The following is a 24,266-nucleotide window of genomic DNA, read 5'->3' as shown; positions in this document are numbered from 1 at the left end:
TGCCACAAATGGAAAATTGCACACCTGATCTCAAGTGACAAAAGGCAAGTTCACCAAAAGTATTGTATAAAATCACTTTCACACTGTGTTTATAAGGTATATGTGAACATGAATTTAATGTTTGGACTTGGGTCCCTTCTCTAGGATATCCCATTATGTATCTGCAAATATTCCAAAGTCTGAAAAAAACTGAATTTCAACAAAATACTTTTGTTTCTTTGTATTTGGATAAGGGATGCTCAGTCTTATTATTATTATTTTGTGGGGGAAGTGCTTGGGATTGACCCAGAGTATAATGCACGCTTTTTCTTAACATATTTCTATCTTCTTTGCCCAAACTTTATTGTTTTTATATTTAGGTGCTATATGTTGATAGACCCACTAGAATCCATTAGTTGTAAATAGGTAAACCTAAATAGCTGTATTGATTTATTTCTTAGATGGAGAAATTCAGTTGCATCCATATGAAAACTGAAGAATATATTGTTTCAAAATATGTTGTTTTCCCAGTGTTGTAGTGGGTACTCTCGTGTTCTTCTTGGAAGCAATTGCTTTCCTTGCTTGTGATAATGATACACACACACACACACACACACACACACACACACACATACATATTACACAATAAAAGAGAAACACTGTTTCTTCTGACACTTGGGTGTACTTCCCAGTTTATTTCAACTATGCCATACATTAAAATGTAAATTAAAATAAATGGAGGTTAAGACATATTCTTCTTTTGTCCCCTTTCAAATTTTGGTGCTAGTATTTCGATGTAGGCTTTGAAGAATCAATAATAACGAAGCATCTACAAACATATTTGCATCTTGGTCAATGATAATCCGTGCCCTGGGGAATCAGAGGCTGATTTGTGATCAATTGGTACGTAAAACTTCCTTTCTTTGTAAAAAGCAACAGATTATGGCAGGGATAAGAGAGGGGAGTTATACCAAAACCTGCTTGTTATTCATGAAGATATTTAGTCTGTAGAAATCCTGCAGATCTTAGAAGAAAGCTGGCATAGCATTTTGAAAGGGTAGCTAGAGATGAATGGGTCTAATAAATTTGGAGAGAGAGGTGGGGGGGAGTGAGGGAGGGAAAGAATGAATGAGACTGTCTCATTTTGAATATGAAATAGATTGAATTTCCCATTCTAAACGTTCTATACCTGGTGTTACAATTAAATTAATTTGGCATGGTTTGGACTGCATAGCACAACATAGAATCTGAACTTATCTGGCTGTAGAACTCTTTTTCTTGGACTTTTTTCCAGTTTCCAGTGATAGGTCAGTTAAAAAAAAATAAACAGTAAAGAACAGTTTTGAGTGCTAAATACTAGACAAATAGAATGCCTTTCCCACATGATCCAATTAATCTTTATCCCAACCCTATGAAACAAGTCCTTTAAAAATTTCCCTATATTATAAATTTTTAAAAATCCACTGATGCTTACATTTAGGAACTTTTGCATGTATTCAAGATTTAGCAAACGCTGAAGTTGTGATGTTTGAACACAGATGTGCTGAAATCCAATCATAAAATACTGTGATTAAACTGCCTAAACTGCTTGCCAACTGAAAATGGTTCCAGGATTTATAGCGTTAGAGAGAATCCAGGCATCTTAAAACTTTGAAAAATTATATAAACCTTGATGTTTACTGAAAGAAACTTATACACATCATTAGCAAAAAGTTTGATCATGTTTTTCTATAGAATAGAATTCCACAGTGTCTTTGTCTTATTCACCCTGGTGGGTGAGTCACTGTCTTCCATTTAAGTCAATTATCTTTCATTTGAAATGGATAATTTGCTTATAAAGATATTAACAGGTTTGTATGTCTTCATCTGGTGTCCATTAGAGGCATGGCTTTATTATCTTAGCCAGAGTATTGTTTTTTCTGGCAATCTGCTTCTTAACCCCACAGCGGTATTTCCCAAGCTAAAGCCAGTCAGTAGATTCTAGGGGAGGTTCCCTCACACAATACAGTCAGTTTGAATGGAGGCATAAATGCTTTAAATCATTAACCTTACTGTGAAGCATGTGCCCTAACAGTCTTTGAGTAGGCCACAATAATTCTAATGACAAGTGGTGGCTTTCCTCCCCTGCATCATGTCTTTACTAAGTATGGGGGGTAACCAAAGAAGACCTGAATATTAAAAACCTTATCTTTGGCCCCTAAATTCGAAATGTAAGGTGTTTTCTAAGAGACAACCCTCTGGCAACACTATTAGTAGAGTGTTATGATGAATGAGCTTCATCATATCTCTGTGGTTCAGGGAGTGATTGCTGAAATCATGGCCTCTAAGGAACCAATCCTCTTTCAATGCCAGATTTAACTATGGATGAACAGATCCTTAGAAGAACCAATGAGAACCTGATGCTCAAATATTTATTACTTTCACTAAGTTAGCTGATAGGGTATATTCATTTTATCAGTTTCTCAAAGATTATAGAAGTAATAGTAGTTTTGAAAAGTGTGCTTAAAAAAGAATACTCTCGTGCCCTGTTGGTGGACATGACCATTTGACTATTGTGTCAGAAGTTTTTTAAAAATGTAATTATTTTTGTCTCAGTAATTCAATTTCTAAAAAATTTAATGAAAGGAATAATAAAAACTCTACATAAATATTTAATTATGAGCACGTTTGTTTTGGCATTAGATATAGTAAAAGAAAGCCACAAGTTCAGAACAGTGGATGGGGTCCAAACTGTGCATCCATATGATGCATGTCAGAGTTCCTCAACTGTGACTGCTGTTGACATTTGGTCTGGATAATTCTTTCTTACAGGTGCTATTTTGCATGTTTTAGGAAGTTGAGCATCCCCAACCTCTACCAACTAGATACCAGTAGCACCACCCACCACACCAGCTGCGACAAGCCAGAAATGTCTCCAGATATTGTCACATGTCCCTTGGCAATTGTGAGAGTGGGGTTGGTTAGTACTAGAGCACTTGCTTAGCATGCATGAGGCCCTGGGTTAGATCACAAGCCCTGTATAAAAATAGAAAAACAAAATATCCCCCATGGAACTGTTGAGGACCAGTGATACATGTATGGTAAGGAGATTTTCAGATAGTTTTAAAGTGAACATTTGGTAAGAAAAAAATTTTGGTAGTATTTTGTGAAATTAAAAAAAAAAGTACATTTTTTTTCTGAAAAAGGCAGAAGGATAATTATAGTTAAGGAGTTAGAAGATATACAGTTTCTATAATGGCCAAAGGGTTTTTTCTGGGAGTGCTACCTATACAAAGCCCAGAAGTTCTTGGTGTCCATGTCCTCCCAAAGCAGCCATGGAGAGCATAACTACCTATACCAAGGCAGTAGGAGGGCAGCAGCTACCAGGTGTCTGCCAGTTTTCTGTTTGGGCTCATTGGGGGTTTCTTTGACCTTTATCCACACCATCTACCTCCCATTCCCTCCCTAGTTTCTGCTGTTCTCAGGATTTGGCCTCCTATCTGCCTCCTCACCTAATACAAATAGTTATTAATCTCCACGAATCCCCTCCCAGTATGAATCAAAGTTTCACTTCCAGCCAAGCTTTAGATCACAATGCAATGTGTGTCTGCCACAGTTTAAAGGATGTTTTTGGTTTAAGAAAAAAAACAAAATTGAGTGCAGTAATGCATACATATTTTAGAAGTTACATCTTAGAAATAAATGAACATATGACTAAAAATTATTCCCCATTTTTAAGGCTTCTTAATAAAATCCTAAATGTGAAAAACATTTCTTAAAAAAAATCACAAATCTTAGAGAAAAAAAATCAAAATGATTTCAAATATCTTGAATAACCGTTTAATATATTGTTCATATGAAAAAAAGAATATGTAAATGAAGGCAGTGTCCATGATTTGTATAGGAAGCTATTTCGTATTTGGGGGAAAACAAATGATTTTCAAAACAGTTTAGAAGCGTATTATAATATTTTAAAAAGAAAAACAATATTTTTAGTCCACCCTTGCTCTTGTAAAATCAATCCTCAAATGCTTAATGCAGTATGAACTTAAAATTCCTGAGATGAATTCATTTGAAAAATTATTTTGATCAATTTTGGTAAGCTTGTTCATGGTGCTCCAGACTAAATCAATTTTACTTTTTCTTTTTTTTTTTATTGTAAACAAATGGGATACATGTTGTTTCTCTGTACATGGAATAAAGGCATACCATTTGTGTAATCATAAATTTACATAGAGTAATGTTGTTTGATTCATTCTGTTATTTTTTCCCTTCCCTCCACCCCGCCCACCCCTCTTTTCCCTCTATACAGTCTTTCCTTCCTTCATTCTTGCCCCCCTCCCTAACCCTAACTCTAACCCTAACACTAACCCTTCCCTCCCCCCATTATGTGTCATCATCCACTGATTAGCGATATCATTCGTCCTTTGGCTTTTTGAGATTGGCTTATCTCACTTAGCATGATATTCTCCAATTTCATCCATTTGCCTGCAAATGCCATAATTTTATCATTCTTTATGGCTGAGTAATATTCCGTTGTATATATATACCACAGTTTCTTTATCCATTCATCAACTGAAGGACATCTAGGTTGGTTCCACAGTCTGGCAATTGTGAATTGAGCAGCTATGAACTTTGATGTGGCTGTATCTCTGTAGTATGCAGATTTTAAGTTCTTTGGGTATAGGCCAAGAAGTGGGATAGCTGGGTCAAATGGTGGTTCCATTCCAAGTTTTCTAAGGAATCTCCACACTGCTTTCCAGAGTGGCTGCACTAATTTGCAGCCCCACCAGCAATGTATGAGTGTACCTTTTTCCCCACATCCTCGCCAACACCTGTTGTTGCTTGCATTCTTGATAATCACCATTCTAATTGGGGTGAGATGGAATCTTAGGGTGGTTTTGATTTGCATTTCTCTTATTACTAGAGATGTTGAACATTTTTCCATATGTTTGTTGATTGCTTGTACATCTTCTTCTGGGAAGTGTCTATTCATTTCCTTAGACCATTTGTTGATTGGCTTATTGTATTCTTGGTGTAGAGTTTTTTGAGTTCTTTATAGATTCTGCAGATTAGTGCTCTATCTGAAGTATGATTGGCAAAGATTTTCTCCCACTCTGTAGGCTCTTTTTCGCATTGCTGATAGTTTCCTTGCTGAGAGAAAGCTTTTAGTTTGAATCTATCCCAGTTATTGATTCTTGCTTTAACTTCTTGTGCTATGGGAGTCCTGTTGACAAGTCTGGTCCTAAGCCGACATGTTGAAGATCTGGACCTACTTTTCTTCTATAATCTGCAGGGTCTCTGGTTTGATTCCGAGGTCCTTAATCCATTTTGAGTTTAGTTTCGTGCATGGTGAGAGATATGGGTTTAGTTTCATTCTGTTGCAGATGGATTTCCAATTCTCCCAGCACCATTTGTTGAAGAGGCTATCTTTTCTCCATTGCATATTTTTGGCACCTTTGTCTAGTATGAGAAAATTGTATTTATTTGGGTTTGTGTCCGTGTCCTCTATTCTGTACCATTGATATACCTTTGTATTTTGGTACCAATACCATGCCGTTTTTGTTACTATTGCTTTGTAGTAGAGTTGAAGATCTGGTATTGCGATACCCCCTGTTTCACTCTTGCTGCTAAGGATTGCTTTAGCTATTCTGGGTTTCTTATTCTTCCAGATGAATTTCATAATTGCTTACTCTATTTCTGTAAGGTACGTCATTGGGATTTTAATTGGAATTGCATTGAATTTGTATAGCACTTTAGGTAGTATGGCCATTTTGACAATATTAATTCTTCCTATCCAAGAGCATGGAAGATCTTTCCATCTTCTAAGGTTTTCTTTAATTTCTTCTTTAATGTTCTGTAGTTCTCATTGTAGAGGTCTTTCACCTCTTTTGTGAGATTGATTCCCAAGTATTTTTTTTTCAAGGCTATTGTGAATGGGGTAGTTTTCCTAATTTCTCTTTCTGAAGATTCATCACTTATGTATAAATATGCATTGGATTTATGAGCAATGATCTTGTAACCTGCTACTTTACTGAATTCACTTATGAGTTCTAAGAGTTTTCTGGTGGAATTTCCAGGTTCCTCTAAATATATAATCATGTCATCAGCAAACAGGGATAGTTTGAGTTCTTCTTTTCCAATTCGTATCCCTTTAATTTCTTTGGTTTGTCTAATTGCTCTGCCTAGAGTCTGAAGAACGATGTTGAATAGAAGTGGTGAAAGAGGGCATCCCTGCCTTGTTCCAGTTTTAGGGGGAATGCTTTCAGTTTTTCACCATTTAGAATGATATTAGCCATGGCTTAGCATAAATGGCCTTTACAATGTTAAGGAATGTTCCCACTATCCCTATTTTTTCTAGTGTTTTGAGCATGAAGGGGTGCTGTATTTTATCAAATGCTTTTTCTGCATCTATTGAAATAATCATGTGATTCTTGACTTTAAGTCTATTGATGTGGTGAATTACATTTATTGATTTCCTGATGTTGAAACCAACCTTGCATTCCTGGGATGAAACCCACTTGATCATGGTGCACTATCTTTTTAATATGTTTTTGTATGCGATTTACTAAAATTTTGTTGAGAATTTTTGCATCGATGTTCATTAAGGATATTGGTCTGAAATTTTCTTTCCTCAATGTGTCTCTGTCTGGTTTAGGTATCAGGGAGATATTGGCATCATAGAATGAGTTTGGGAGGGTTCCCTCTTCTTCTATTTTATGGAATACTTTGAGAAGTATTGGAATGAGCTCTTCTTTAAAGATTTTGTAGAACTCGGCTGAGAACCCATCTGGTCCCAGACTTTTCTTTGTTGGTAGGCTTTTGATGACTTCTTCTATTTCAGTACTTGAAATTGGTCTATTTAAATTGTGTATGTCCTCCTCGTTCAGTTTAGGCAATTCATATGTCTCTAGAAACCTGTTGATGTCTTCGAAATTTTCTATTTTGTTGGACTATAGATTTTCAAAATAGCTTCTAATTATGTTTTGTATTTCAGTCGTGTCTGTTGTGATATTTCCTTGTTCATTCCGAATTTTAGTGATTTGGGTTTTCTCTCATCTTCTCTTTGTTAGTGTGGCTAAAGGTTTATGAATTTTGTTTATTTTTTCAAAGAACCAACTATTTATTTTGTCAATTTTTTGTATTGTTTCTTTTGTTTCAATTTCATTGATTTCAGCTCTGAGTTTAACTATTTCCTGTGTTCTACTACTTTTGGTGCTGGTCTGTTCTTCTTTTTCTAGGGCTTTGAGCCGTAGTGTTAGGTCATTTATTTGTTGATTTTTACTTCTCTTATTAAATGCGCTCCATGAAATAAATTTCCCTCTAAGTACTGCTTTCATAGTGTCCCAGAGATTTTGATATGATGTTTCTTTGTTCTCATTTATCTCTAAGAATTTTTTAATTTCCTTCCTAATATCTTCTGTTATCCATTCATCATGTAATAGCATATTGTTTAATCTCTAGGTGTTGGAGTAGCTTCTGTTTTTTACTCTTTCATTTATTTCTAACTTCAATCCATTATGATCTGATAGAATACAAGGTAGTGTCTCTATCTTCTTGTATTTGCTAACATTAGCTTTGTGACATAATATATGGTCTATTTTAGAGTAGGATCCATGTGCTGCTGAGAAGAAAGTGTATTTGCTCTTGGTTGGATGGTATATTCTATAAATGTCCATTAAGTCTAAATTATTGATTTTGTTATTGAGATCTATGGTTTCTTTGTTCAATTTTTGATTGGAAGATCTGTCCAGTGGTGAGAGAGGCATGTTAAAATCACCTAGTATTATTGTGTTATGGTCTATTTGGTTTCTGAAATTGAGAAGTATTTATTGACATACGTGGATGAGCCACTGTTTGGGGCATAGATGTTTATGATTGTTATATCTTGCTGATTTATGCTTCCCTTAAGCAGTATGAAATGTCCTTCTTTATCCCTTCTGACTAACTTTGGCTTGAAGTCCACATTATCTGAAATGAGGATGGATACTCCAGCTTTTTTGCTGAGTCCATGTGCATGGTATGTTTTTCCCCATCCTTTCACCTTTAGTCTATGGGTATCTTTTTCTATGAGGTGAGTCTCTTGTAGGCAACATATTGTTGGATCTTTCTTTTTAATCCAATCTGCCGGTCTATGTCTTTTGATTGATGAATTTAGACCATTAACATTCAGGGTTATTATTGAGATACGATTTGGTTTCCCGGTCATTTGGTTCATTTTTTGAATTTTATTTATTTATTTATTTGACACAATTTTACTTTTTCTTATGTGTCACTCTGATAGCTTAGAAATCTTTGAAGGGCTGCAGATCTCATTCTGATGATGGTAGCAGAGAAGGAAAGGTTTCTAAAGGCAAGAAAACCTTCACTGCATTTCTGCATTGTTGAGAAGGAGACAGGGATGCAGAACTCTTTCCTTGCCCTCAGTACCCTGGACCTTTCTGGTTGAGAAAAGTGAAAAGATCTTGGTTGTCTTGCATATGAAGAACAAGAGGGATTTGATATTCTTGGCAGCCTGGAGTGGGGAGGTAGAGAGAGGAGATAGAGAAGGAATGTTACAGTTTAGATGTACATGTAAGATTAGGACAAAGCATTACACAATGGGAAACCAGAGAGTAATTCAGGAATTAAGCTTGCTCTCTTGTCAACTCACCTTTTTGAGAATTCCGGGTCCCCTAAGAGCTACCTTAATCCCTGCAGAGGACACTTTCCCCAGTGACCTACTCTTAGACCCCACCTCTAAATTGTTCCACACCATCCCCCAACACTTGCCCCTGGAGATCAAGCTTCTAACATATGCTGAAACCATAGGTTATCATGACAGGTGGGTACACACTGAAACACCTGATGTTAGAGACCCAGCTTAATATAGTGTCCTGCTATATTATATATATAGACCCCTGCAGAATTAGGGGTCTTGGACAAAGTTAGATGAGGGCAGCTTTAGTGAGGCAATGTACGATTCTGAGTGTGAAGGATTAGCTAAGCCTTTAACAATCCATAGGGATACAGAAGGAGAGAGTAGATTCCACATATAATCCTCATGTGGAATAAGGCTTAAACCATCTTTTTAGTTACTATGACAAGGAAAACCTTTCCTCTGTGCTTGTGGGCCTGCAAACCAACTGACAAGAGATATGTTAATGCAAAAAAAGTAAAGTTGGTTTCCACAGTTGTGGGCAAGTAGCTCCTAGTAATGGCAAACTTGCTAAATAACCAGAGGTAAATATTATATACTAAATTTAACAAAAAAAGGAGTGGTAATCAAATAATGCAACAGAACCCTCTACATACTGGGAAAGGGTAGAAGGCTCTGTTGAATTATTTGATAGTAATGGGAATGGGCATTCTGTCTCCATGGCATCTTAATTAGCAGGAAATGCCTTACAAGGGGGTTAATGGCCACTGTAGTTTTGAGGTAGCTTTGCTTTAGTTAAACAAGGGACATCAAGATCAGATTTCTTTATCTTCCTTAGCTCAAATGTTTTCACTTGAAAATAACCTTTATACCAACTCTGGGGGTCTAAGTGGTTCCTATATTTTCTTTCTGTGAAATTTTTCTGGAAGTTTCACCAAAATAAAAAGAAGCAGCAGCAGCTAGGTTTATTGCTGTGGAAAGCCGTTAGAATTAAAAATAGCAAGGAAATAGATCTGTAAAAAGGAGAGAAGAATTTATATTAGAAGAAGGAAAAAAAAGTAAAGGTTAATGAATTTAGCAGACTGGACAGTTCCTGAGTGAAGAGGGCAGCTAGTGGAGAAAACTCCCAGTTGTTGGACTTGAAGCATCTTTGGTGATGGTTTTAAATGTAGTGTCACAGTCATTGTTCTCTCCTGGAGCAGAGCATGGAGGAAACAAGTGTTCCAGTGAACTTTCTAGTGGTACATTCTGTTCTGGTGATGGATCCTTTGAGGTTGTGTTGAGTTAATCCAGTTTCAGCTCACAGGGCTTTGGAAAATGAAAGTTTTAGTTGTCAGTGATCCCAAATCAGGAAGGTGTGAGGAAAATTGGAAATGCTAATTGCTGACAAAATGCACAAGATAGCAGAAAACAGATTAAAAAGAGGTGGCAAAATAGCTCAAAGACAATGAATAGTACTACAATCTAAGAACCCACACAGGTGAGCTATATTGTTTTCCATTGAAATTTCTCACCAGTTGCTTCATTTCTGATTATACAAAATAAGTTGAGTCCCATTAAGTTTGACTGAATAAATTACATAAATGCAGTAAGATAATTCACCACATGGACTTTTTGGAAATTTGAAAGTTTGTTGGAACTTTTTACAAGCAATCTGAGATTGAGTGCTTTTTAGGTTGTTTTTTTTTAAATTGGTACATTATAATTTCTTGTAATTGTGTGATTCACTGTTATATATTTGTACATACACATCATTTGGCCAATTTCATTCCATAGTACCTCTCTTTTCCCTTCATTCCTCCCTCCGCTTGGTCCCTTCCTCTCTTCTACTGATCTTCCTTCCAATTTTCATGAGATTGCCCTACCCCACTCTTCCTTTTTCCTCTCTACCTTCTTTATTTGAGAGAAACATACTCTTGACTTTCTGAGTCTTTTTATTTCACTTAACATAATGTATTCAAGTTCCATCCAATTTCCTGCAGATATCATAATTTCATTCTTTATGCCTGAATAAAACTTCATCCCATATGTATATATTTCTTTATCTGTTCATATGTTCACTGACACCTAGGCCTTTTGTACAACTTGGCTATAGCGAACTATGGTACTATAAACATGGGTATATGCATGTGTCACTATAATATGCTGACTTAAGTTGTTTTGGATCAGACTGGATGTTTAAAAGCTGCCCTAATCTAGGCATCCACAGGAAAGACTTATCACCAAACTTCTCTTGAAATGCCTGTATCCTGTTTCCTGGACTTTCTAGGAAGTGACCTTCCTTATTCATCTATAATGCAGGTATGAGGTACATTTTCCCAAGAGGGCTTTGTAAACACTGGTCAAATAAAGTCAACCTTAGTTTTCTAAAACTCATCACATCTGATTCTATGCATGCTATTTTCAGATAAAACATTCCAAAGTCCTGATTATGTAAGCAATGTTTTCAATGTGTCTTACTAATAAAGAGGACTGATTCTCAATGAACCTAGATAAATAATTATATGGCCAAAAATCTAGAATACTCAAAATTAATTCCTGAAATTTTGAAGCTTTTAAGCAGGGAGAAAAGATGTTTCCTTTCTGCTTCATGAATAATTTTACCAACTAGGAGTTATAATTTGCTTAAGATAAAAGAGAAAAGTGTTCTTTGACTTCCAGAAATGGAACATTAATGAACCAGAAAGGTTTTAAACAAAAAGGTCATGAAAATTGTCATCATTGTTCAATACTTCATTCAGTTCCTTGCGGTTTGATTTTGGGTAAACAGTTGCATGAACACACCAGATTGTCAACTCAGTTCAATGACTCTCTTGTGACATCATCAGTGCCAACAAAGCCTGTACCCCAGAGTACCTGGCAAAGTCCTCTTCATGGATCTCAGAAAAAAGGAAATTTTTTTTTTTTTTTTTTAAAGATGAAGTTCTCTGACTTGGTGTCTTGGATGTATTTGCTAAAACAGGATCATATCATTGGAAGATAGTATCTATGAATGATAAGAGACTTAAAGGTACATAGTTAAAGATCTAATGAGAATATTATACAAATAATGCATTATTAGTAGAATTATAAAAATAGTAGTATTATAAAGATTTATTGACTTATTACCTTTTATATAATAACTGGAATTATGGCTAATGACCTTATACCATTGATGTCTGCTATCTACCAGGGCAGAATGAGAACATGTAAGCAAGAACATTGAGATATTTCTGGGCATTTATATAATTCCTGAAATATTTACATTAACAACATTAACCCATGAAAATATATCCCAGTGGATATTAAACTCTTATTTGATAATGCCTCTCATGCAAATCAACATATTAAATATAACTAATTATTATTATTATTTTAATCTTCTCTTTTTGTACGGTTAAAGAACAAACCTTTTAAGATATCTCAGGGACCCTCTGAGAAATCTCTAAATGAGTTTAAGATCAGTATTTTATTTCATATTTGATTTTGGTATCTTGAAATAGCAGAAGTTGTCAAAAATTTAAAAAAATTTGAATTGTTGGTGAAATAGGATCCTAGGTCACTAGGAAACAGTTCATAGTTGTTATGTATTTGACCTATGTGGCAATACAAGACTTGAAAAGTAAATGTGAAAGGCCACTTGATTGAGAGAGAATCAAAAGCCCTTAGCCCTTGTAATATTGAGAAAATTCAGTTGTCTTAAATGTTCCAGGAAAGACAACAGAAGAGGTTAATTTGACTAAGACAAAGATTCTGTTTTCTTGATTATCTCTAAAAAGGTAATGGAAACCTTTTTCAATTTCTTCTTGACAACAGACCAATAATCCAAGAAACTTTTTATTTTAATAGAAAATATGAAATCACATTCAATTTGCATCCATGTACTGGCAAGATTAGAGCTTATTTTAAAAGAATTTTATAAATAAGTCCATTGAAAATTTAGCCAGCAGGACCATATACAACAATATACAGTTGCTTTTCCCTAAAACTCTTGTAAACTTCTGTGTGCATTTGGGTTCTTTCCTATTCCCTGTCTCCTCTCACCTAACCTTAAAAAAAAAAAAAAATATCGAATTCTATTTTCTTACAAAATTATTCTTTTTCCTTTAACAAAATATGTCCTTCATTTTGTGTGTATTTTCACTCGAAACCGTTTCTCTTTGCTCTTTATTTTTCTAGTACTTTAACTTACATATATTGATTATAATTTATCATTAGTAATCATCAGCTAGACACTGGCGTGTCCACAGTGCCTGAAATCCCAGCTTCTCGTAAGGCTGAGGCAGGAAATTGAAGTTTCCAGGCTAGCCTGTCAAAACACCACAACAAACAACCCATTAGAAACCTTTATTTTACAGAGTCAATAAGAAAGGAGACTACTGTGAACCATTTTCATATTCCAGCATTCTGTAACAGATGAGGAAATTTTATGAATATACTATCTTCACCTCCTCTGGAGATACATGCTTGTTCAGGGTTTTTATTTAAAAAGAAAGTTTAATGTGGCTGAAAAGCAGGCTTATTAATAAGGCCAAATATCTTTAGTCTCTTTGTAAGGATAAGAAACCAAAAATATATAAACAAAATTGTAAAGTCTTCAGTATTTTACTTAGAAATGATCAAGATATTTAATGGTTATCTTTGGCTTAACTTATAAGTTTCAAGTTGCAAGTTATCAAAATAATTTTGAAAACTATTTTTAGGCAAATTCATTATAAAACATAATGATTGTTGAAATAAAGATTGTCAGAAGAATGACTTAATTTGATTAATTAAAATTTGTTTTAAAAGCTTAAAGCCTTGTAAATATAGCTTTAGTTTATATTTAACTAGTAAACTCAAGTAGAATACAAATGTATGCTTTTGTCATACTCAATGCTGGTAACTTAGAAAACAGATGTTTCTTTTAATTAAAACAACAGTGTTAAACTAGTCTTATTTACCAAAGATTTAGGACTGGTGGTGTGACTCAGTGGTAGAACCCTTGCCTAGCATGTTAGACACCTGGGTTTGATCCTCAGTACTGCACAAAAACTTAAAAAGGCATTTTATTTACTAAAGATTTACCTAAGTCAAGTGCACTCAAATAGTTGAGTTAGTTCTTTTATTTCTGAAAGTTTGAGGAATATTTAATTTACACAAGCACTTATTTTTTTTTCTATAGACGTATAAGAATAGAGCTCTTTTATTAATTTGGTAATATCACACAGAAGTAGAGAAATATCACATACACATAATATTCAGAGGTGCTTATGTGCCTAAGCATGCAGACAGATGCAAATAAGACTTCTGTAGCTTTTATTCTAAAATAAAAGTCAGGCCATAAGTCAGGCATTAACATAGTTGCTTCTTATCTTTGCTTCACTTATATTTTTACCTAAGGTGTGCTTCTAGCACATGAAATAAGTTGTTACTTGCTCAATATGAGGGCTAAAGCTTTTACCAATTTTTAGGAGGGTACTTTTTTGATTTTCTCTTATCCTGACATATAATTTCATGTAGGCTGTGGACTAAATTTGATTTTTCATTAGATATTTTTCCAGCAGCTAGATGATTTCTCTTTGGGGCTCTGAGTCCCAATGAAGTGGGGATCTGCATTCCCCTGAAGTGGAACAAGGAGAGACAGTGATGACCAGTAGGATGTTGAAAGGCTGGTTGAGAAGAGAGAGGACTAGGGGATCCAGCTTGGGAGGTTTGAGTTTTCTGGAAGGTGACATCGAAATTCTCAAGTTCCAGTCAATGGCTACGTTACTGGCCAGCTCACATGATAGTCTGTCCGTGTAAGTGTCATAAAACCTGCATACACCTGCATGTTTCTTCATGTTGGTCCTTCTCACAAAGCCAGTCCTCATTCTGCATATTTCATATTCTTCACCTGTGCCCATTTGCCCTTCATGACACTTCTTTAAAACACAAACAAAAACTGAATAAAAAATGCCCTGTTTTTCATGTGGCAACAGTTCTCCATTGTATTTATCATTCTCAGTTACAATGAGCTTGTCAGCTTTCATCTTGATATCACTATAGTATGGAACTTGGGATCCAGGTGAAAGCTGCCTGATGAGAGGGACAGTGGCTACTGCTTCCTTAGATGTGTATGCCTCCCTTCTGGCAGTGAGGCAGGAAGTCAGGATTGACTTTGAAGGGGCTGCAGGACCCTGTCTGGAGGTAGATTATTGATGGAAGCATCTCTTTCTGGTCAAGGGTCCTCCCCTCATGGCTGGCTGGAAGGTAGTCCAGTGTAGGCTTTTACAGAATCGCTGTGTCCAAGTACTTCAGAAATGTGATTTTTTTGTTTGTTTTTAGGAAGAAAGTTTTGGATATAATTTGGGGAGTTACCATATTCTGGGTTGTTGATGTTATGGTGGCATCAGACAGCTACCAGGAGGTCCTTGTGCTCTGAAAAGTGAAATGGTCAAGTTCAAATTTGACGTCCTCAACATTAGGTGAGATCCAGGAAGAAGGATGAAAAGGGAAAAGACCACAGAAAAATGACTTTGAAAGGAGAATGTTCAAATTGTTTTTGGAAGTTTTTGAAAATGATCTGTATGACTGAGAGTATTCTTGTTGGGAGGTGAACCTGGAAGAGAAAGGATAGAAAGCATATGAGGCCAGTTTAGGGATTTTTTTGATGATCTGAGGAGAGCCATTTTTTTTTGCCAGGGGTGTAGGGAGGGGATTGAACTCAGGAGCACTGGACCTCCAAGCCATATCCCCAGCCCTATTTTGTATTTATTAGGAGACAGGGTCTCACTGAGTTGCTTAGCACCTTGCTTTTGTTGAGGCTGGCTTTGAACTCGTGATCCTCCTGCCTCAGCCTCTCGAGTGGCTAGGATTACAGCGTGCACCACCAGCCTGGCAGGAAAACCATTTTCTTAGCAGTTTGGGGGCTAAATCGTTCTGACTAAGAAAATGAGTAATTTGGGGGGATCCCATGTTGTGAGGACTTTGGATGCTTTGAATTGTAGACTTGAAGTTGACTTAGCAATTCCTTTGCTGACAGGAAGTGCATCTAACCATTCCTCTGGAAGTGAATCTGGCATTCCCTCAGTCAACAGGAAGTGGATCTAGCAGTTTCTTAGCCAACAGGAAGTGCATCTAACCCTTCCTTTGGAAGTGAATCTAGCATTTCCTCAGTTAACAGGAAGTGGACTTAGCAGTCCCTTAGCAGAAAGGAAGTGCCATTTAACCATTCTCAGGAAGTGGATCTAGCAGTCCCTTCGTTGACAGAAAGTGGATCTAGCTGTCTCCCTCAGGTGTATGCACTACAATGTGTTTGTGTGTGTGTGTGTGTGTGTGTGTGTGTGTGTGTGTGTGTGTGTGTATTCCAAAGGATTGCAGGGCACGTGGTATCAGACAGTAGAATTTACATAAAAGCACTAAAAATCTGGCTCTGTACAAATACGCTGACTAATAGAGGAGTTTCACTACTATCATTTTCCTTTTTTCCATAGATCATCATGTGGGTTGATAATGTGACCAGGATGATGTGCTTAGAGTTACTTTATGGAGAAAATGAAAATTTGAGCAAATTTCCAATCAATGACCTATGCACTGGAATAATTGTATTGGTTGAATATCCCTTATCCAAAATGCTTGAATTTTGGATTTTTTCAGATTTTGGAATATTTTCATATTCATAATGAGATCTCCTGGGGACCAGATGCAAGCATGAACCCGGGATTCATTTAGGTCTTGTATATCTCTGATACACAAAGCCTGAAAGTAATTTTCTACAATATATTTTTTAGCATACATGTTGTAAAATATGATCTGTCACATTAGGTGTAGAATTTTCTACCTGTGGTGTCATGTCCACTCTCAGAAATTTTAAGATTTTCAAAATAGAGTACTTAATCTATATGTGTTTGACTAGAAGAAGAGCAATATTCACTTTTGCTTAAATTTTCTTGATACAAAAACATTCTTTTGACTTCCAATGTAGTCATTTAATGTAGTCAAGTTGCAAAATTCTTCCAAATCTTTATGAACTTTGGGATTGTTTAAAATAATTGTTCTTTTTTCCAGTAAAAATTTTTATACAGTAAAAGCTTTTGTCAGAGGTGAGATAGGAAGGTAAAAGAGTTCAATTCCACTACAGAAGTTGAAATCTGAAGTGGATAGTTTTTAAGGATGTATGTGCTTGTTTTTATTAATTTTAAATTAATTCAAAATAGATTAAATTTAATGATGCAAAGAACTGTCTGTTCTGTGTGAGGCCTTAATATCAGGTGCTGTTACAGATTGCCCTTGATGTTGTGATAGGAGAATGTTGAACATCATGATGACAGAATTCCCAGAAGCTTTATAGTAGGAATAGCATTGAAGAAGGGTCTTGGAAAAAGCTAAAATTACAGCAGAGGAGATATCCCAAGGGAGCAGAAGACCAGTAGGGACCTCAGAGGTTCTGAGACAAACCTGGTGAGGCCTTGTGGCTTAGTGGCCTGTGCCTGGGCTTGGAACTGGCCAACCTGAGTTAGCATTCTCCTTCTAACACTCTCTAGCCAGGTTCCCACAAGTTCCCTCATCCATGAAATGGAGAGAACACCACACTGAACATTTGTGAGTATTCAGTTGAGAGGTGTCTGGCACATATGTACTCAATAAATGGTGTTTCCTCCAATTTTCTAAAATCAATGGCTTCTCTAGTTTCTTAGAAACAAAGAGAATTGAATCAGTGAAATAGAGTTTATAGAGTTTTGCATTAAAATTAATATTTTAGAAAGAGTCCATAGTTTTGTTAAAAGCCATTTAGAACATTTTGCATGCTAAACATCATGAATACATTAAATTATTAGTGGCCTCCAAATTATTTTCTGGTGTGTTATTGATATTAAAATGAATTTTTACTTGTTCTTTGGTTGTAACCCACTTCCATTCCTCATTATATTCTGCTCAGGCTCACATGGGTTCTAGTTTATAATCACTGGATACCAATAATAGGGCACAGTTCCTTGAAAATATTAGGACATTGCCTGAAGACCATTAGCAATGGGAGAAAGCTACAAGGATTAAGGAATTTATACTAGGTTTTTTTTTTTTTTTTCCTGTGCTTTTGAGCATAAAAGAGTAGCATTTATTCAAGTGAGAAGAAAATGTACAGAGCTCCTTCAGGGCCAGAGGGAACCCAATAAGGGTTGCCCTTATACTAGTTTTTATTGAGTTGTATTCCACCCTCCCCCCAGAAAATAATGCCATCTTGTCCTCTTCCTTTTCTTGCCATCTACCCCACTTGTTACTTTTACTCAATTAATTGTTGTGATAAGATAATGATTTCCTATAAGAAATTGCATAATGTTTCTGAGCCTAGCTCCTGAACACTTGTTTTCAGTGTGATGCAGAAATTGACCCATGCTTCTCAGATCAAATAAAATTGCCCTGTATTTAAACAGCTGTCCCACGTGCACAATGTACATTACGAAACAATGCTGTTTAGCATTTGAATTTGCTCTTACTTCTTGAATTAGAAATAAGAATCAGCAGAAATTGTCGTGCTATGGAAGTCACAGAATCATTCACAGAATTTGTCTGTGGGAATAGTATTTGTGGTAGCTAGAAAATATTACATGAGTAGTGTCGCATTCCAATTAGTTGTATTAAAATATATATTATGCACAGCTCTGTATTTGAGTTTAGAAGTTTCCTTGACAACATCATTTTACTTCTTACTGTTCTTTTCATGTTGCTAGTATAAATATCTAATATGTTTTTGTTCAAAACATCAATTAGGCTTCAGTATAATCTTTATTAATACAGATCTGTTTTTACAAGATGACTACTGAGCTATGATAATTCGCACCACAGGAATAATAAAATATCTTCTTTTTTTTTTTGGTTCTATCCTAGATTGCTTGGCTTTTTTAGTCTTTTACAAAGCATACACCCATAGCCTTCCATGTTATCTTGCACAGTTACAGTGAAATCTTTAAAGCTTTTATAAGCAACAGCATTATTTTTTCCCAAGTGGAAGAAAATGGAAAGGCCCCAAATTACAGATAGATTGAAAAAGACCCATATTAGGTACAGATCTTCACTTTTAATATCTCTACTTCTTTCTTTTCATGTAGCCAGAACTCCCCACTTTCTGCGGATTCAGAATGTGGAAGTGAATGCTGGCCAGTTTGCCACCTTCCAGTGCAGCGCCATCGGCAGGACTGTGTCTGGTGACAAGCTCTGGTTACAGGTATAGTAACTGTACTTCCAGCTGTCCAGTGAGGTTCCATCAGGGAGAAAGCATTGCTCCTGGAGGGAGGAACTGGGGAAGCAGAGTTCATGTGTGGCCACTGTTGAGAACTTTACTTCTTTATCCATATGTGGGCAGGTGTCTAGGTGTTCTACATAAGATAGGTATTTTCTTTACAGATCCTTTATGATTTCTATTCCCCCTTTGCTTTTGCTTAGTTGTCTCATTTGGAAGATCATGTTGTCAAATTACTTTTAGAGCAGTGTAATAAAGTACAAAATATAACACCTTTTTCTGACTCATCCTCCTGTGAAAAATCCAGAGAATCTCTCTCTCTCTCTCTCTCTCTCTCTCACACACACACACACACACACATATACACACACACACACGCATGCATGCATGTGTATACACAAGCACCCACACTCACAAGCATGTGCACCCACAAACACAGTTTACAGGCCTTTTTGTAATTTGAATTTTCTAGCAATTCCCCTAAGTACAGAAATTAATGACACCTATTTTGCTTTCAAACATTTAATATATATACATATATACACATATATGTATATATACATATATATAATCAATCATATTTGCGTGACTTAGTTTAGTTTCTCAAAATTACACCCTATATATTTTCCATGCCAAGTAGTTTCATGTATCCATGCCTGATCTCAGGAATTCTGGCAGAATGAGTAGATTTAAATAACCAGTCCCCTTCAACCAGAATGCCACCCCCTTCTTTAAGTTCTTTAAGTTCTAGCTTTTGTGAGGGGTTTCCCCTACCTAGTGCCTTCCAATTGCATGATTTTTTTAAATATTTTTTTTTTTCCTTTCAAGCATTAATCTGCTGCGTGAGCATTTCTCATCTTGACTGGAGTTTATTTTTTTTTCTTTTCTTTTCTTGGTTTGTTTTGTATGGAGTTTTTATTTTCATTTGTCTGTTTTTGTGGAGCCTTGTTCATGATAAGCACAATTCCTAACACTGAACCACACTCCCAGTCCATTTATTTATTGATTTATTTTTAAATTTGGCTACTAGGATGAACTAAGCTTCATGTTTCAACACTTCTTTCTACATCTATTTCTTGCCATGTCGGCTTCCAGTTCTTGTGCTAATTTTTTTCTGTATCCATTACCTCTTTACCTCCTATCCTACTTCTTCCTTCTGCTGTGACATAATGATTGTGATGTAATAACATTTGTGTGACACTATTATTTTAAAATGTCTTTTCCATTTTAATCATTGCAATTTAAATAAATGGTCATTTTTGTTTCTCATTTCTTTGAGGATTTGGGAGAATGTACCCTCCCAAGATTAGCCCATGGTGGGTTGCCAGGAGGGAATACATTTTGGGGAGAAGGCCTCTTACCAAGAACACCTTGCCCTTCTCCCTAATGTCACTGTTTTTTTCACATCCTGTCTCTTTTAGGGACTTGCCTAGCCAGGAAGGAGAACTGTGTGCAGAAGGCTGAAATTGTATGTTTCAAATTCTTCTTTAGTTTTTCTTTCTTTCTAAAAGTTTTGTAATCACTGCTTTAAAAGCTTTCTGCAGTGTGTGCTTCAGCTTTTCTTTTTATCCCACTTCTTCTATTTTAAATTCTTGATATTGGGATTTAGAGTTTTTTTCTCTGTTAGTGCTGTTTTGTACTAAATGCTATCCAGATTGACAATCTGTGATGACCAGTGATGAGATAGACAATGTTTATTGATGTTTTACACAAAGCCTTAACCACCTTTGAAAAGTGAAGCTCTTTCTTTTATCTCTGATTTATCTCTAGAACTCAGTGTTTCTTGAAAAACGTGTTTTTTTTTTTTTAGATGTTTATGCTAATGTTTTTTGAGAGATCACAGCATAAGTGTAATTTCTTGGTCTTCATGGAGTCAGCTTTCACCAAGATTTTACTGGCATGTTGAGAGACACAACTTGCTCTTTTTGTTTTTGTTTTTATAAATATCCTGAACTTGGGATACTCCTGTTTAATATTGAGCATTTATTTGTGGCTGGTAGTCTTTAATTGTTTGCTGTTACAGTGATAGTGTTTCTTCATTTTTAGATTCTAACTTAATTTGTCTGGGTTGATGCTCAGCATTCAGTTAAAGCCCCAGCCCAGCTGATTCCAATGTGAACCCAAGATTGAAAATTCAGTAGTTGGAAGGAAAATATCACACGTATTTCAAATTGGAAAGAAAAAGATGTACTACTGGTGCCTTTACAATTGTTCCTTAGTATCTGTGGGGACTGGTTCCAGGACCCCTGTGGTTGGCACAACCCTCAGGTGTTCATATGTAGTGTTTGCATATAACTACACACATCCATCTCTTGATGACATATATTACCTTATACAATGTAAATATATCACATTTTAAATAGTTGTTACACTGTATTGCTTTGACAAGAATGACTAGAGGAACAGTCTATATATGTTCAGAATGGGCATTTTTGTTTCCCAAATAGTTTTGATCCATGATTGGTTGCATTCTTGGGTACACAACCAGCAGATATAGAGGGCTGCCTTTATTTCGGAGCCTCATTGATACTTTTATGTTGAGGTTCCTAAGTATGAAGTCTTTGTTCTGTGAGATTTGTACTGTTGGTGTGATGAATTATTTCCCACTTGATCTGTTAACATCTTTCCTTTTCTACTGCTCAGTCTTGTCCTTCTTGTCATCAGTGACTATATAGGTCCCTGTGGCTTTCCACATGACTGGATCAGGAGGGGGATGATAGAATAGAATTTATACAACTTTGGATTTTTAAATGAAACTTAGTTTGTCCTGGATTTAGGGTGCTACTTGGTTTGTGAATCTTTGTGATGTTAGAATAATTTTACTGTTAAATCATTTATGTCCCCTGGTTCAGCAAGCATTCTGTGGGGAGACGTTTACTTTATTAATAGCTTGTGAAAGAAGACCAGTGTCCTTCACTTACAACAATGGTTTCTGTTAATCTGTATTTGTACCAAGTGATTTCTGGTCGGGATGAAGATTATAAGCAGAGGAAATTTTCCCAGAGCCATTCTTGCCCTCTGGCCTGCTTCTCCTAGCTCTTTGACTCAGGCCATTCCCTAGGGGTGGTGGAAAGAAGAATCCTATAATCATGGTTCAGGTGTCTCTTACCTAGAGGTACAGATCTAAGGTAATCTAACATCCAAAATACTCCCAAATCTCAAACTTTTTGAGTGCTGACCTTATACCAGGAGTGGAAAGTTGTGTATGATAAAACTGAGTTTGATGCACCTGGTATTTATTTATGTAGTTAGTGGTTCAGGGGCTCAGACCCAGGGCATTGAGTGTGTTAGCCATGGACTCTACACTGAGCCACACTTCAACTCAATCTGTGTGTGTGTTTGTGTGTTTTGTGTGGCACTGGGGATTGAACTCAGGAGCTCACACAGGGTAGGCAAATGCTCTACCATTGTGCTATACAAAAAAAATCACTGAAAATATTATATAAAATTAGCTTTAGAATAATATATGTATGAGTTGTGTGTGAAATATAAATGAATTTCATTTTTAGACTTAGGTTCCATTCTCAGTAGCTTATTATTTATACACAAATATTCCAAAATCCAAACTAATGTGAAATTTGAGACACTTCTTTTCAAAAGCATTTCTGATGAGGGATACTTGGCCTGTAATATTCGTATGCTGTAGCAGCTTCAAAAATGCTTTTCTGCATATAGGCTCACTTGGGTCCATAAAATAATTGTGAGACCAAGGGAGAAAACTGAATGAGAAAGAAATATTTGTGTGTGTATGTGTGTGTGTGTGTGTGTGTGTATAGATTTGAGTCTCCTTAAGAATAAGGAAAGATTTAGAAATTCATAATACTTCCTTTATTTGGGGGCATCAGCGTTTTTGAGTTTAGTCTTTTGCAATAACTTTCATTACGTACACCAGTGTAGGCATCCTTTAAGTCCCAGTGTAGGCATTTTGCATTGAGTATCATGGATGCTCCCCATCGCATTTTATAGGTTTTAGAGATTCAGGATTGCCTAGGGTCCCATAGGTAAATGATACAGTAAATCCCCTTGTCTCTATTTTTGCTCCCCTCTGATTAATTCCACTATATCTAACTGTCTTTCCCTGTCTGGAAGCTATGTGAATGGACAATATGTATTTGATACTTTGTTAGAAGAATTTAGCTATAACCAACTTACATGATGACCTAAAGGAGCCAGCCTGATCTTAGAAAGAAACATCCATATGTATTATATGTACCAATTGATTCACACCTGTTATGGTTTTGATATTAGTTGTCCCCACCAAACTCCAGTTACTGTAAGAATATTCAGAGATGAAGGAGTTAAATTTCTGAGAGTTGTAATGTAATCTATTCATCCTAGTTTGAATGGACTGACTGGGTTGTAACTGTAGGCAGGTGGAGTGTGGCTAAAGGAGGTAAGTCAGTGAGAGCATGCCCTGGAAGGAAGAGGTAGGTCAGTGAGAGCATGCCCTGGAAGGATGCATTTTCCCTGTGCCCTCCAACTTACCTCTGCTGCACCCTTATCCCATGATGTACCATCTCACTATGGGCCCAAAGCAATGGAGTACACCGATCCTGGACTGAGACTAGTTCTATGAGCCAAAATAAACTCTTTCTCCTCTATGTTGTTCTTTTCAGGTGTTTTGGTCACAGCAGCACAAAAACTAACTAAAACCACACTTATGAAAAATGGTCAAGGTTTTGATTATTTGAAATATAATACCCATAGTCTTCACAAAATTATAAGACTCATAAATTTGGTGATGGCACTAATGGAGAAATGTTTATGGCTTACAGATGTATCCCATCTGCTTATATTTTCTCCATCTCATCTTTGGGCCGCGCAGGCTATTGTCAATGCGGGATGGGTTTGTCTAGAATGCAGAACAAGAAAATAAAATCAATGCAATAAAATCTATCATTATACCTGCAAAGTATTTAAAACACCTTGCAGATAATTTATGGTGGGAAGACAACATTTGTAGGATTGTTTTTATGTGGTACAAAACTGATAGGTGATGAAGTTCCTATAGATCCCAGCTGTATGTTATCAGATATGGTAATCTATACATTTAAACATGGACTTCTCACCATGTAATATACCAAATTAAAAAATTAAAATTAAAAATTAATTTAAATGTATGTTTTAAACTCTTTTAACTTCTCCAAATGCGACCACATTTCTTGTTGTTATTAACCTTATGATCACTTGAGTCTACATTTCTCACTTGAGCCATATTCTTACAATATGTATGTGTATTTTCACATACACACAGAGAGAAAATGGAATTTTAGATTTTCTTCTTTCTATAATTTTTTATGCTTTCCTATTTTAAAAAATAGCTTTGTTTCTGAGTTGCTTGTATTTTATGCAGCTATTGACCTTTTAAATCATGTATGGTTGTGTTAAAATTATTATTTTTCAGTATTTCAAATTTTACTTTTCTAAATTCACTAACATCTATTTTAGCTTCTCAGTAACTGGAGAAGATAAGCAAATCTATCTACTCTTGAC

General features: G+C 35.9%; 1 protein-coding gene across 1 annotated transcript in view; it reads left to right on the top strand.

The window, feature by feature from the left end:
* PTPRM (protein tyrosine phosphatase receptor type M) overlaps positions 1-24,266 on the top strand; it is an 849,607-nt gene that overhangs the window by 350,340 nt on the left and 475,001 nt on the right. The window contains 1 exon segment of the mRNA XM_079108449.1: positions 18,643-18,758. Coding sequence (XP_078964575.1) covers positions 18,643-18,758 — 116 coding nt within the window.

Source organism: Sciurus vulgaris (assembly GCF_902686455.1).
Source record: "Sciurus vulgaris genome assembly, chromosome: 13".
Taxonomy (NCBI): Eukaryota; Metazoa; Chordata; class Mammalia; order Rodentia; family Sciuridae; genus Sciurus; species Sciurus vulgaris.
Note: the sequence above shows the minus strand (reverse complement) of the source record. Positions and strands in the feature narration are given on the sequence as shown.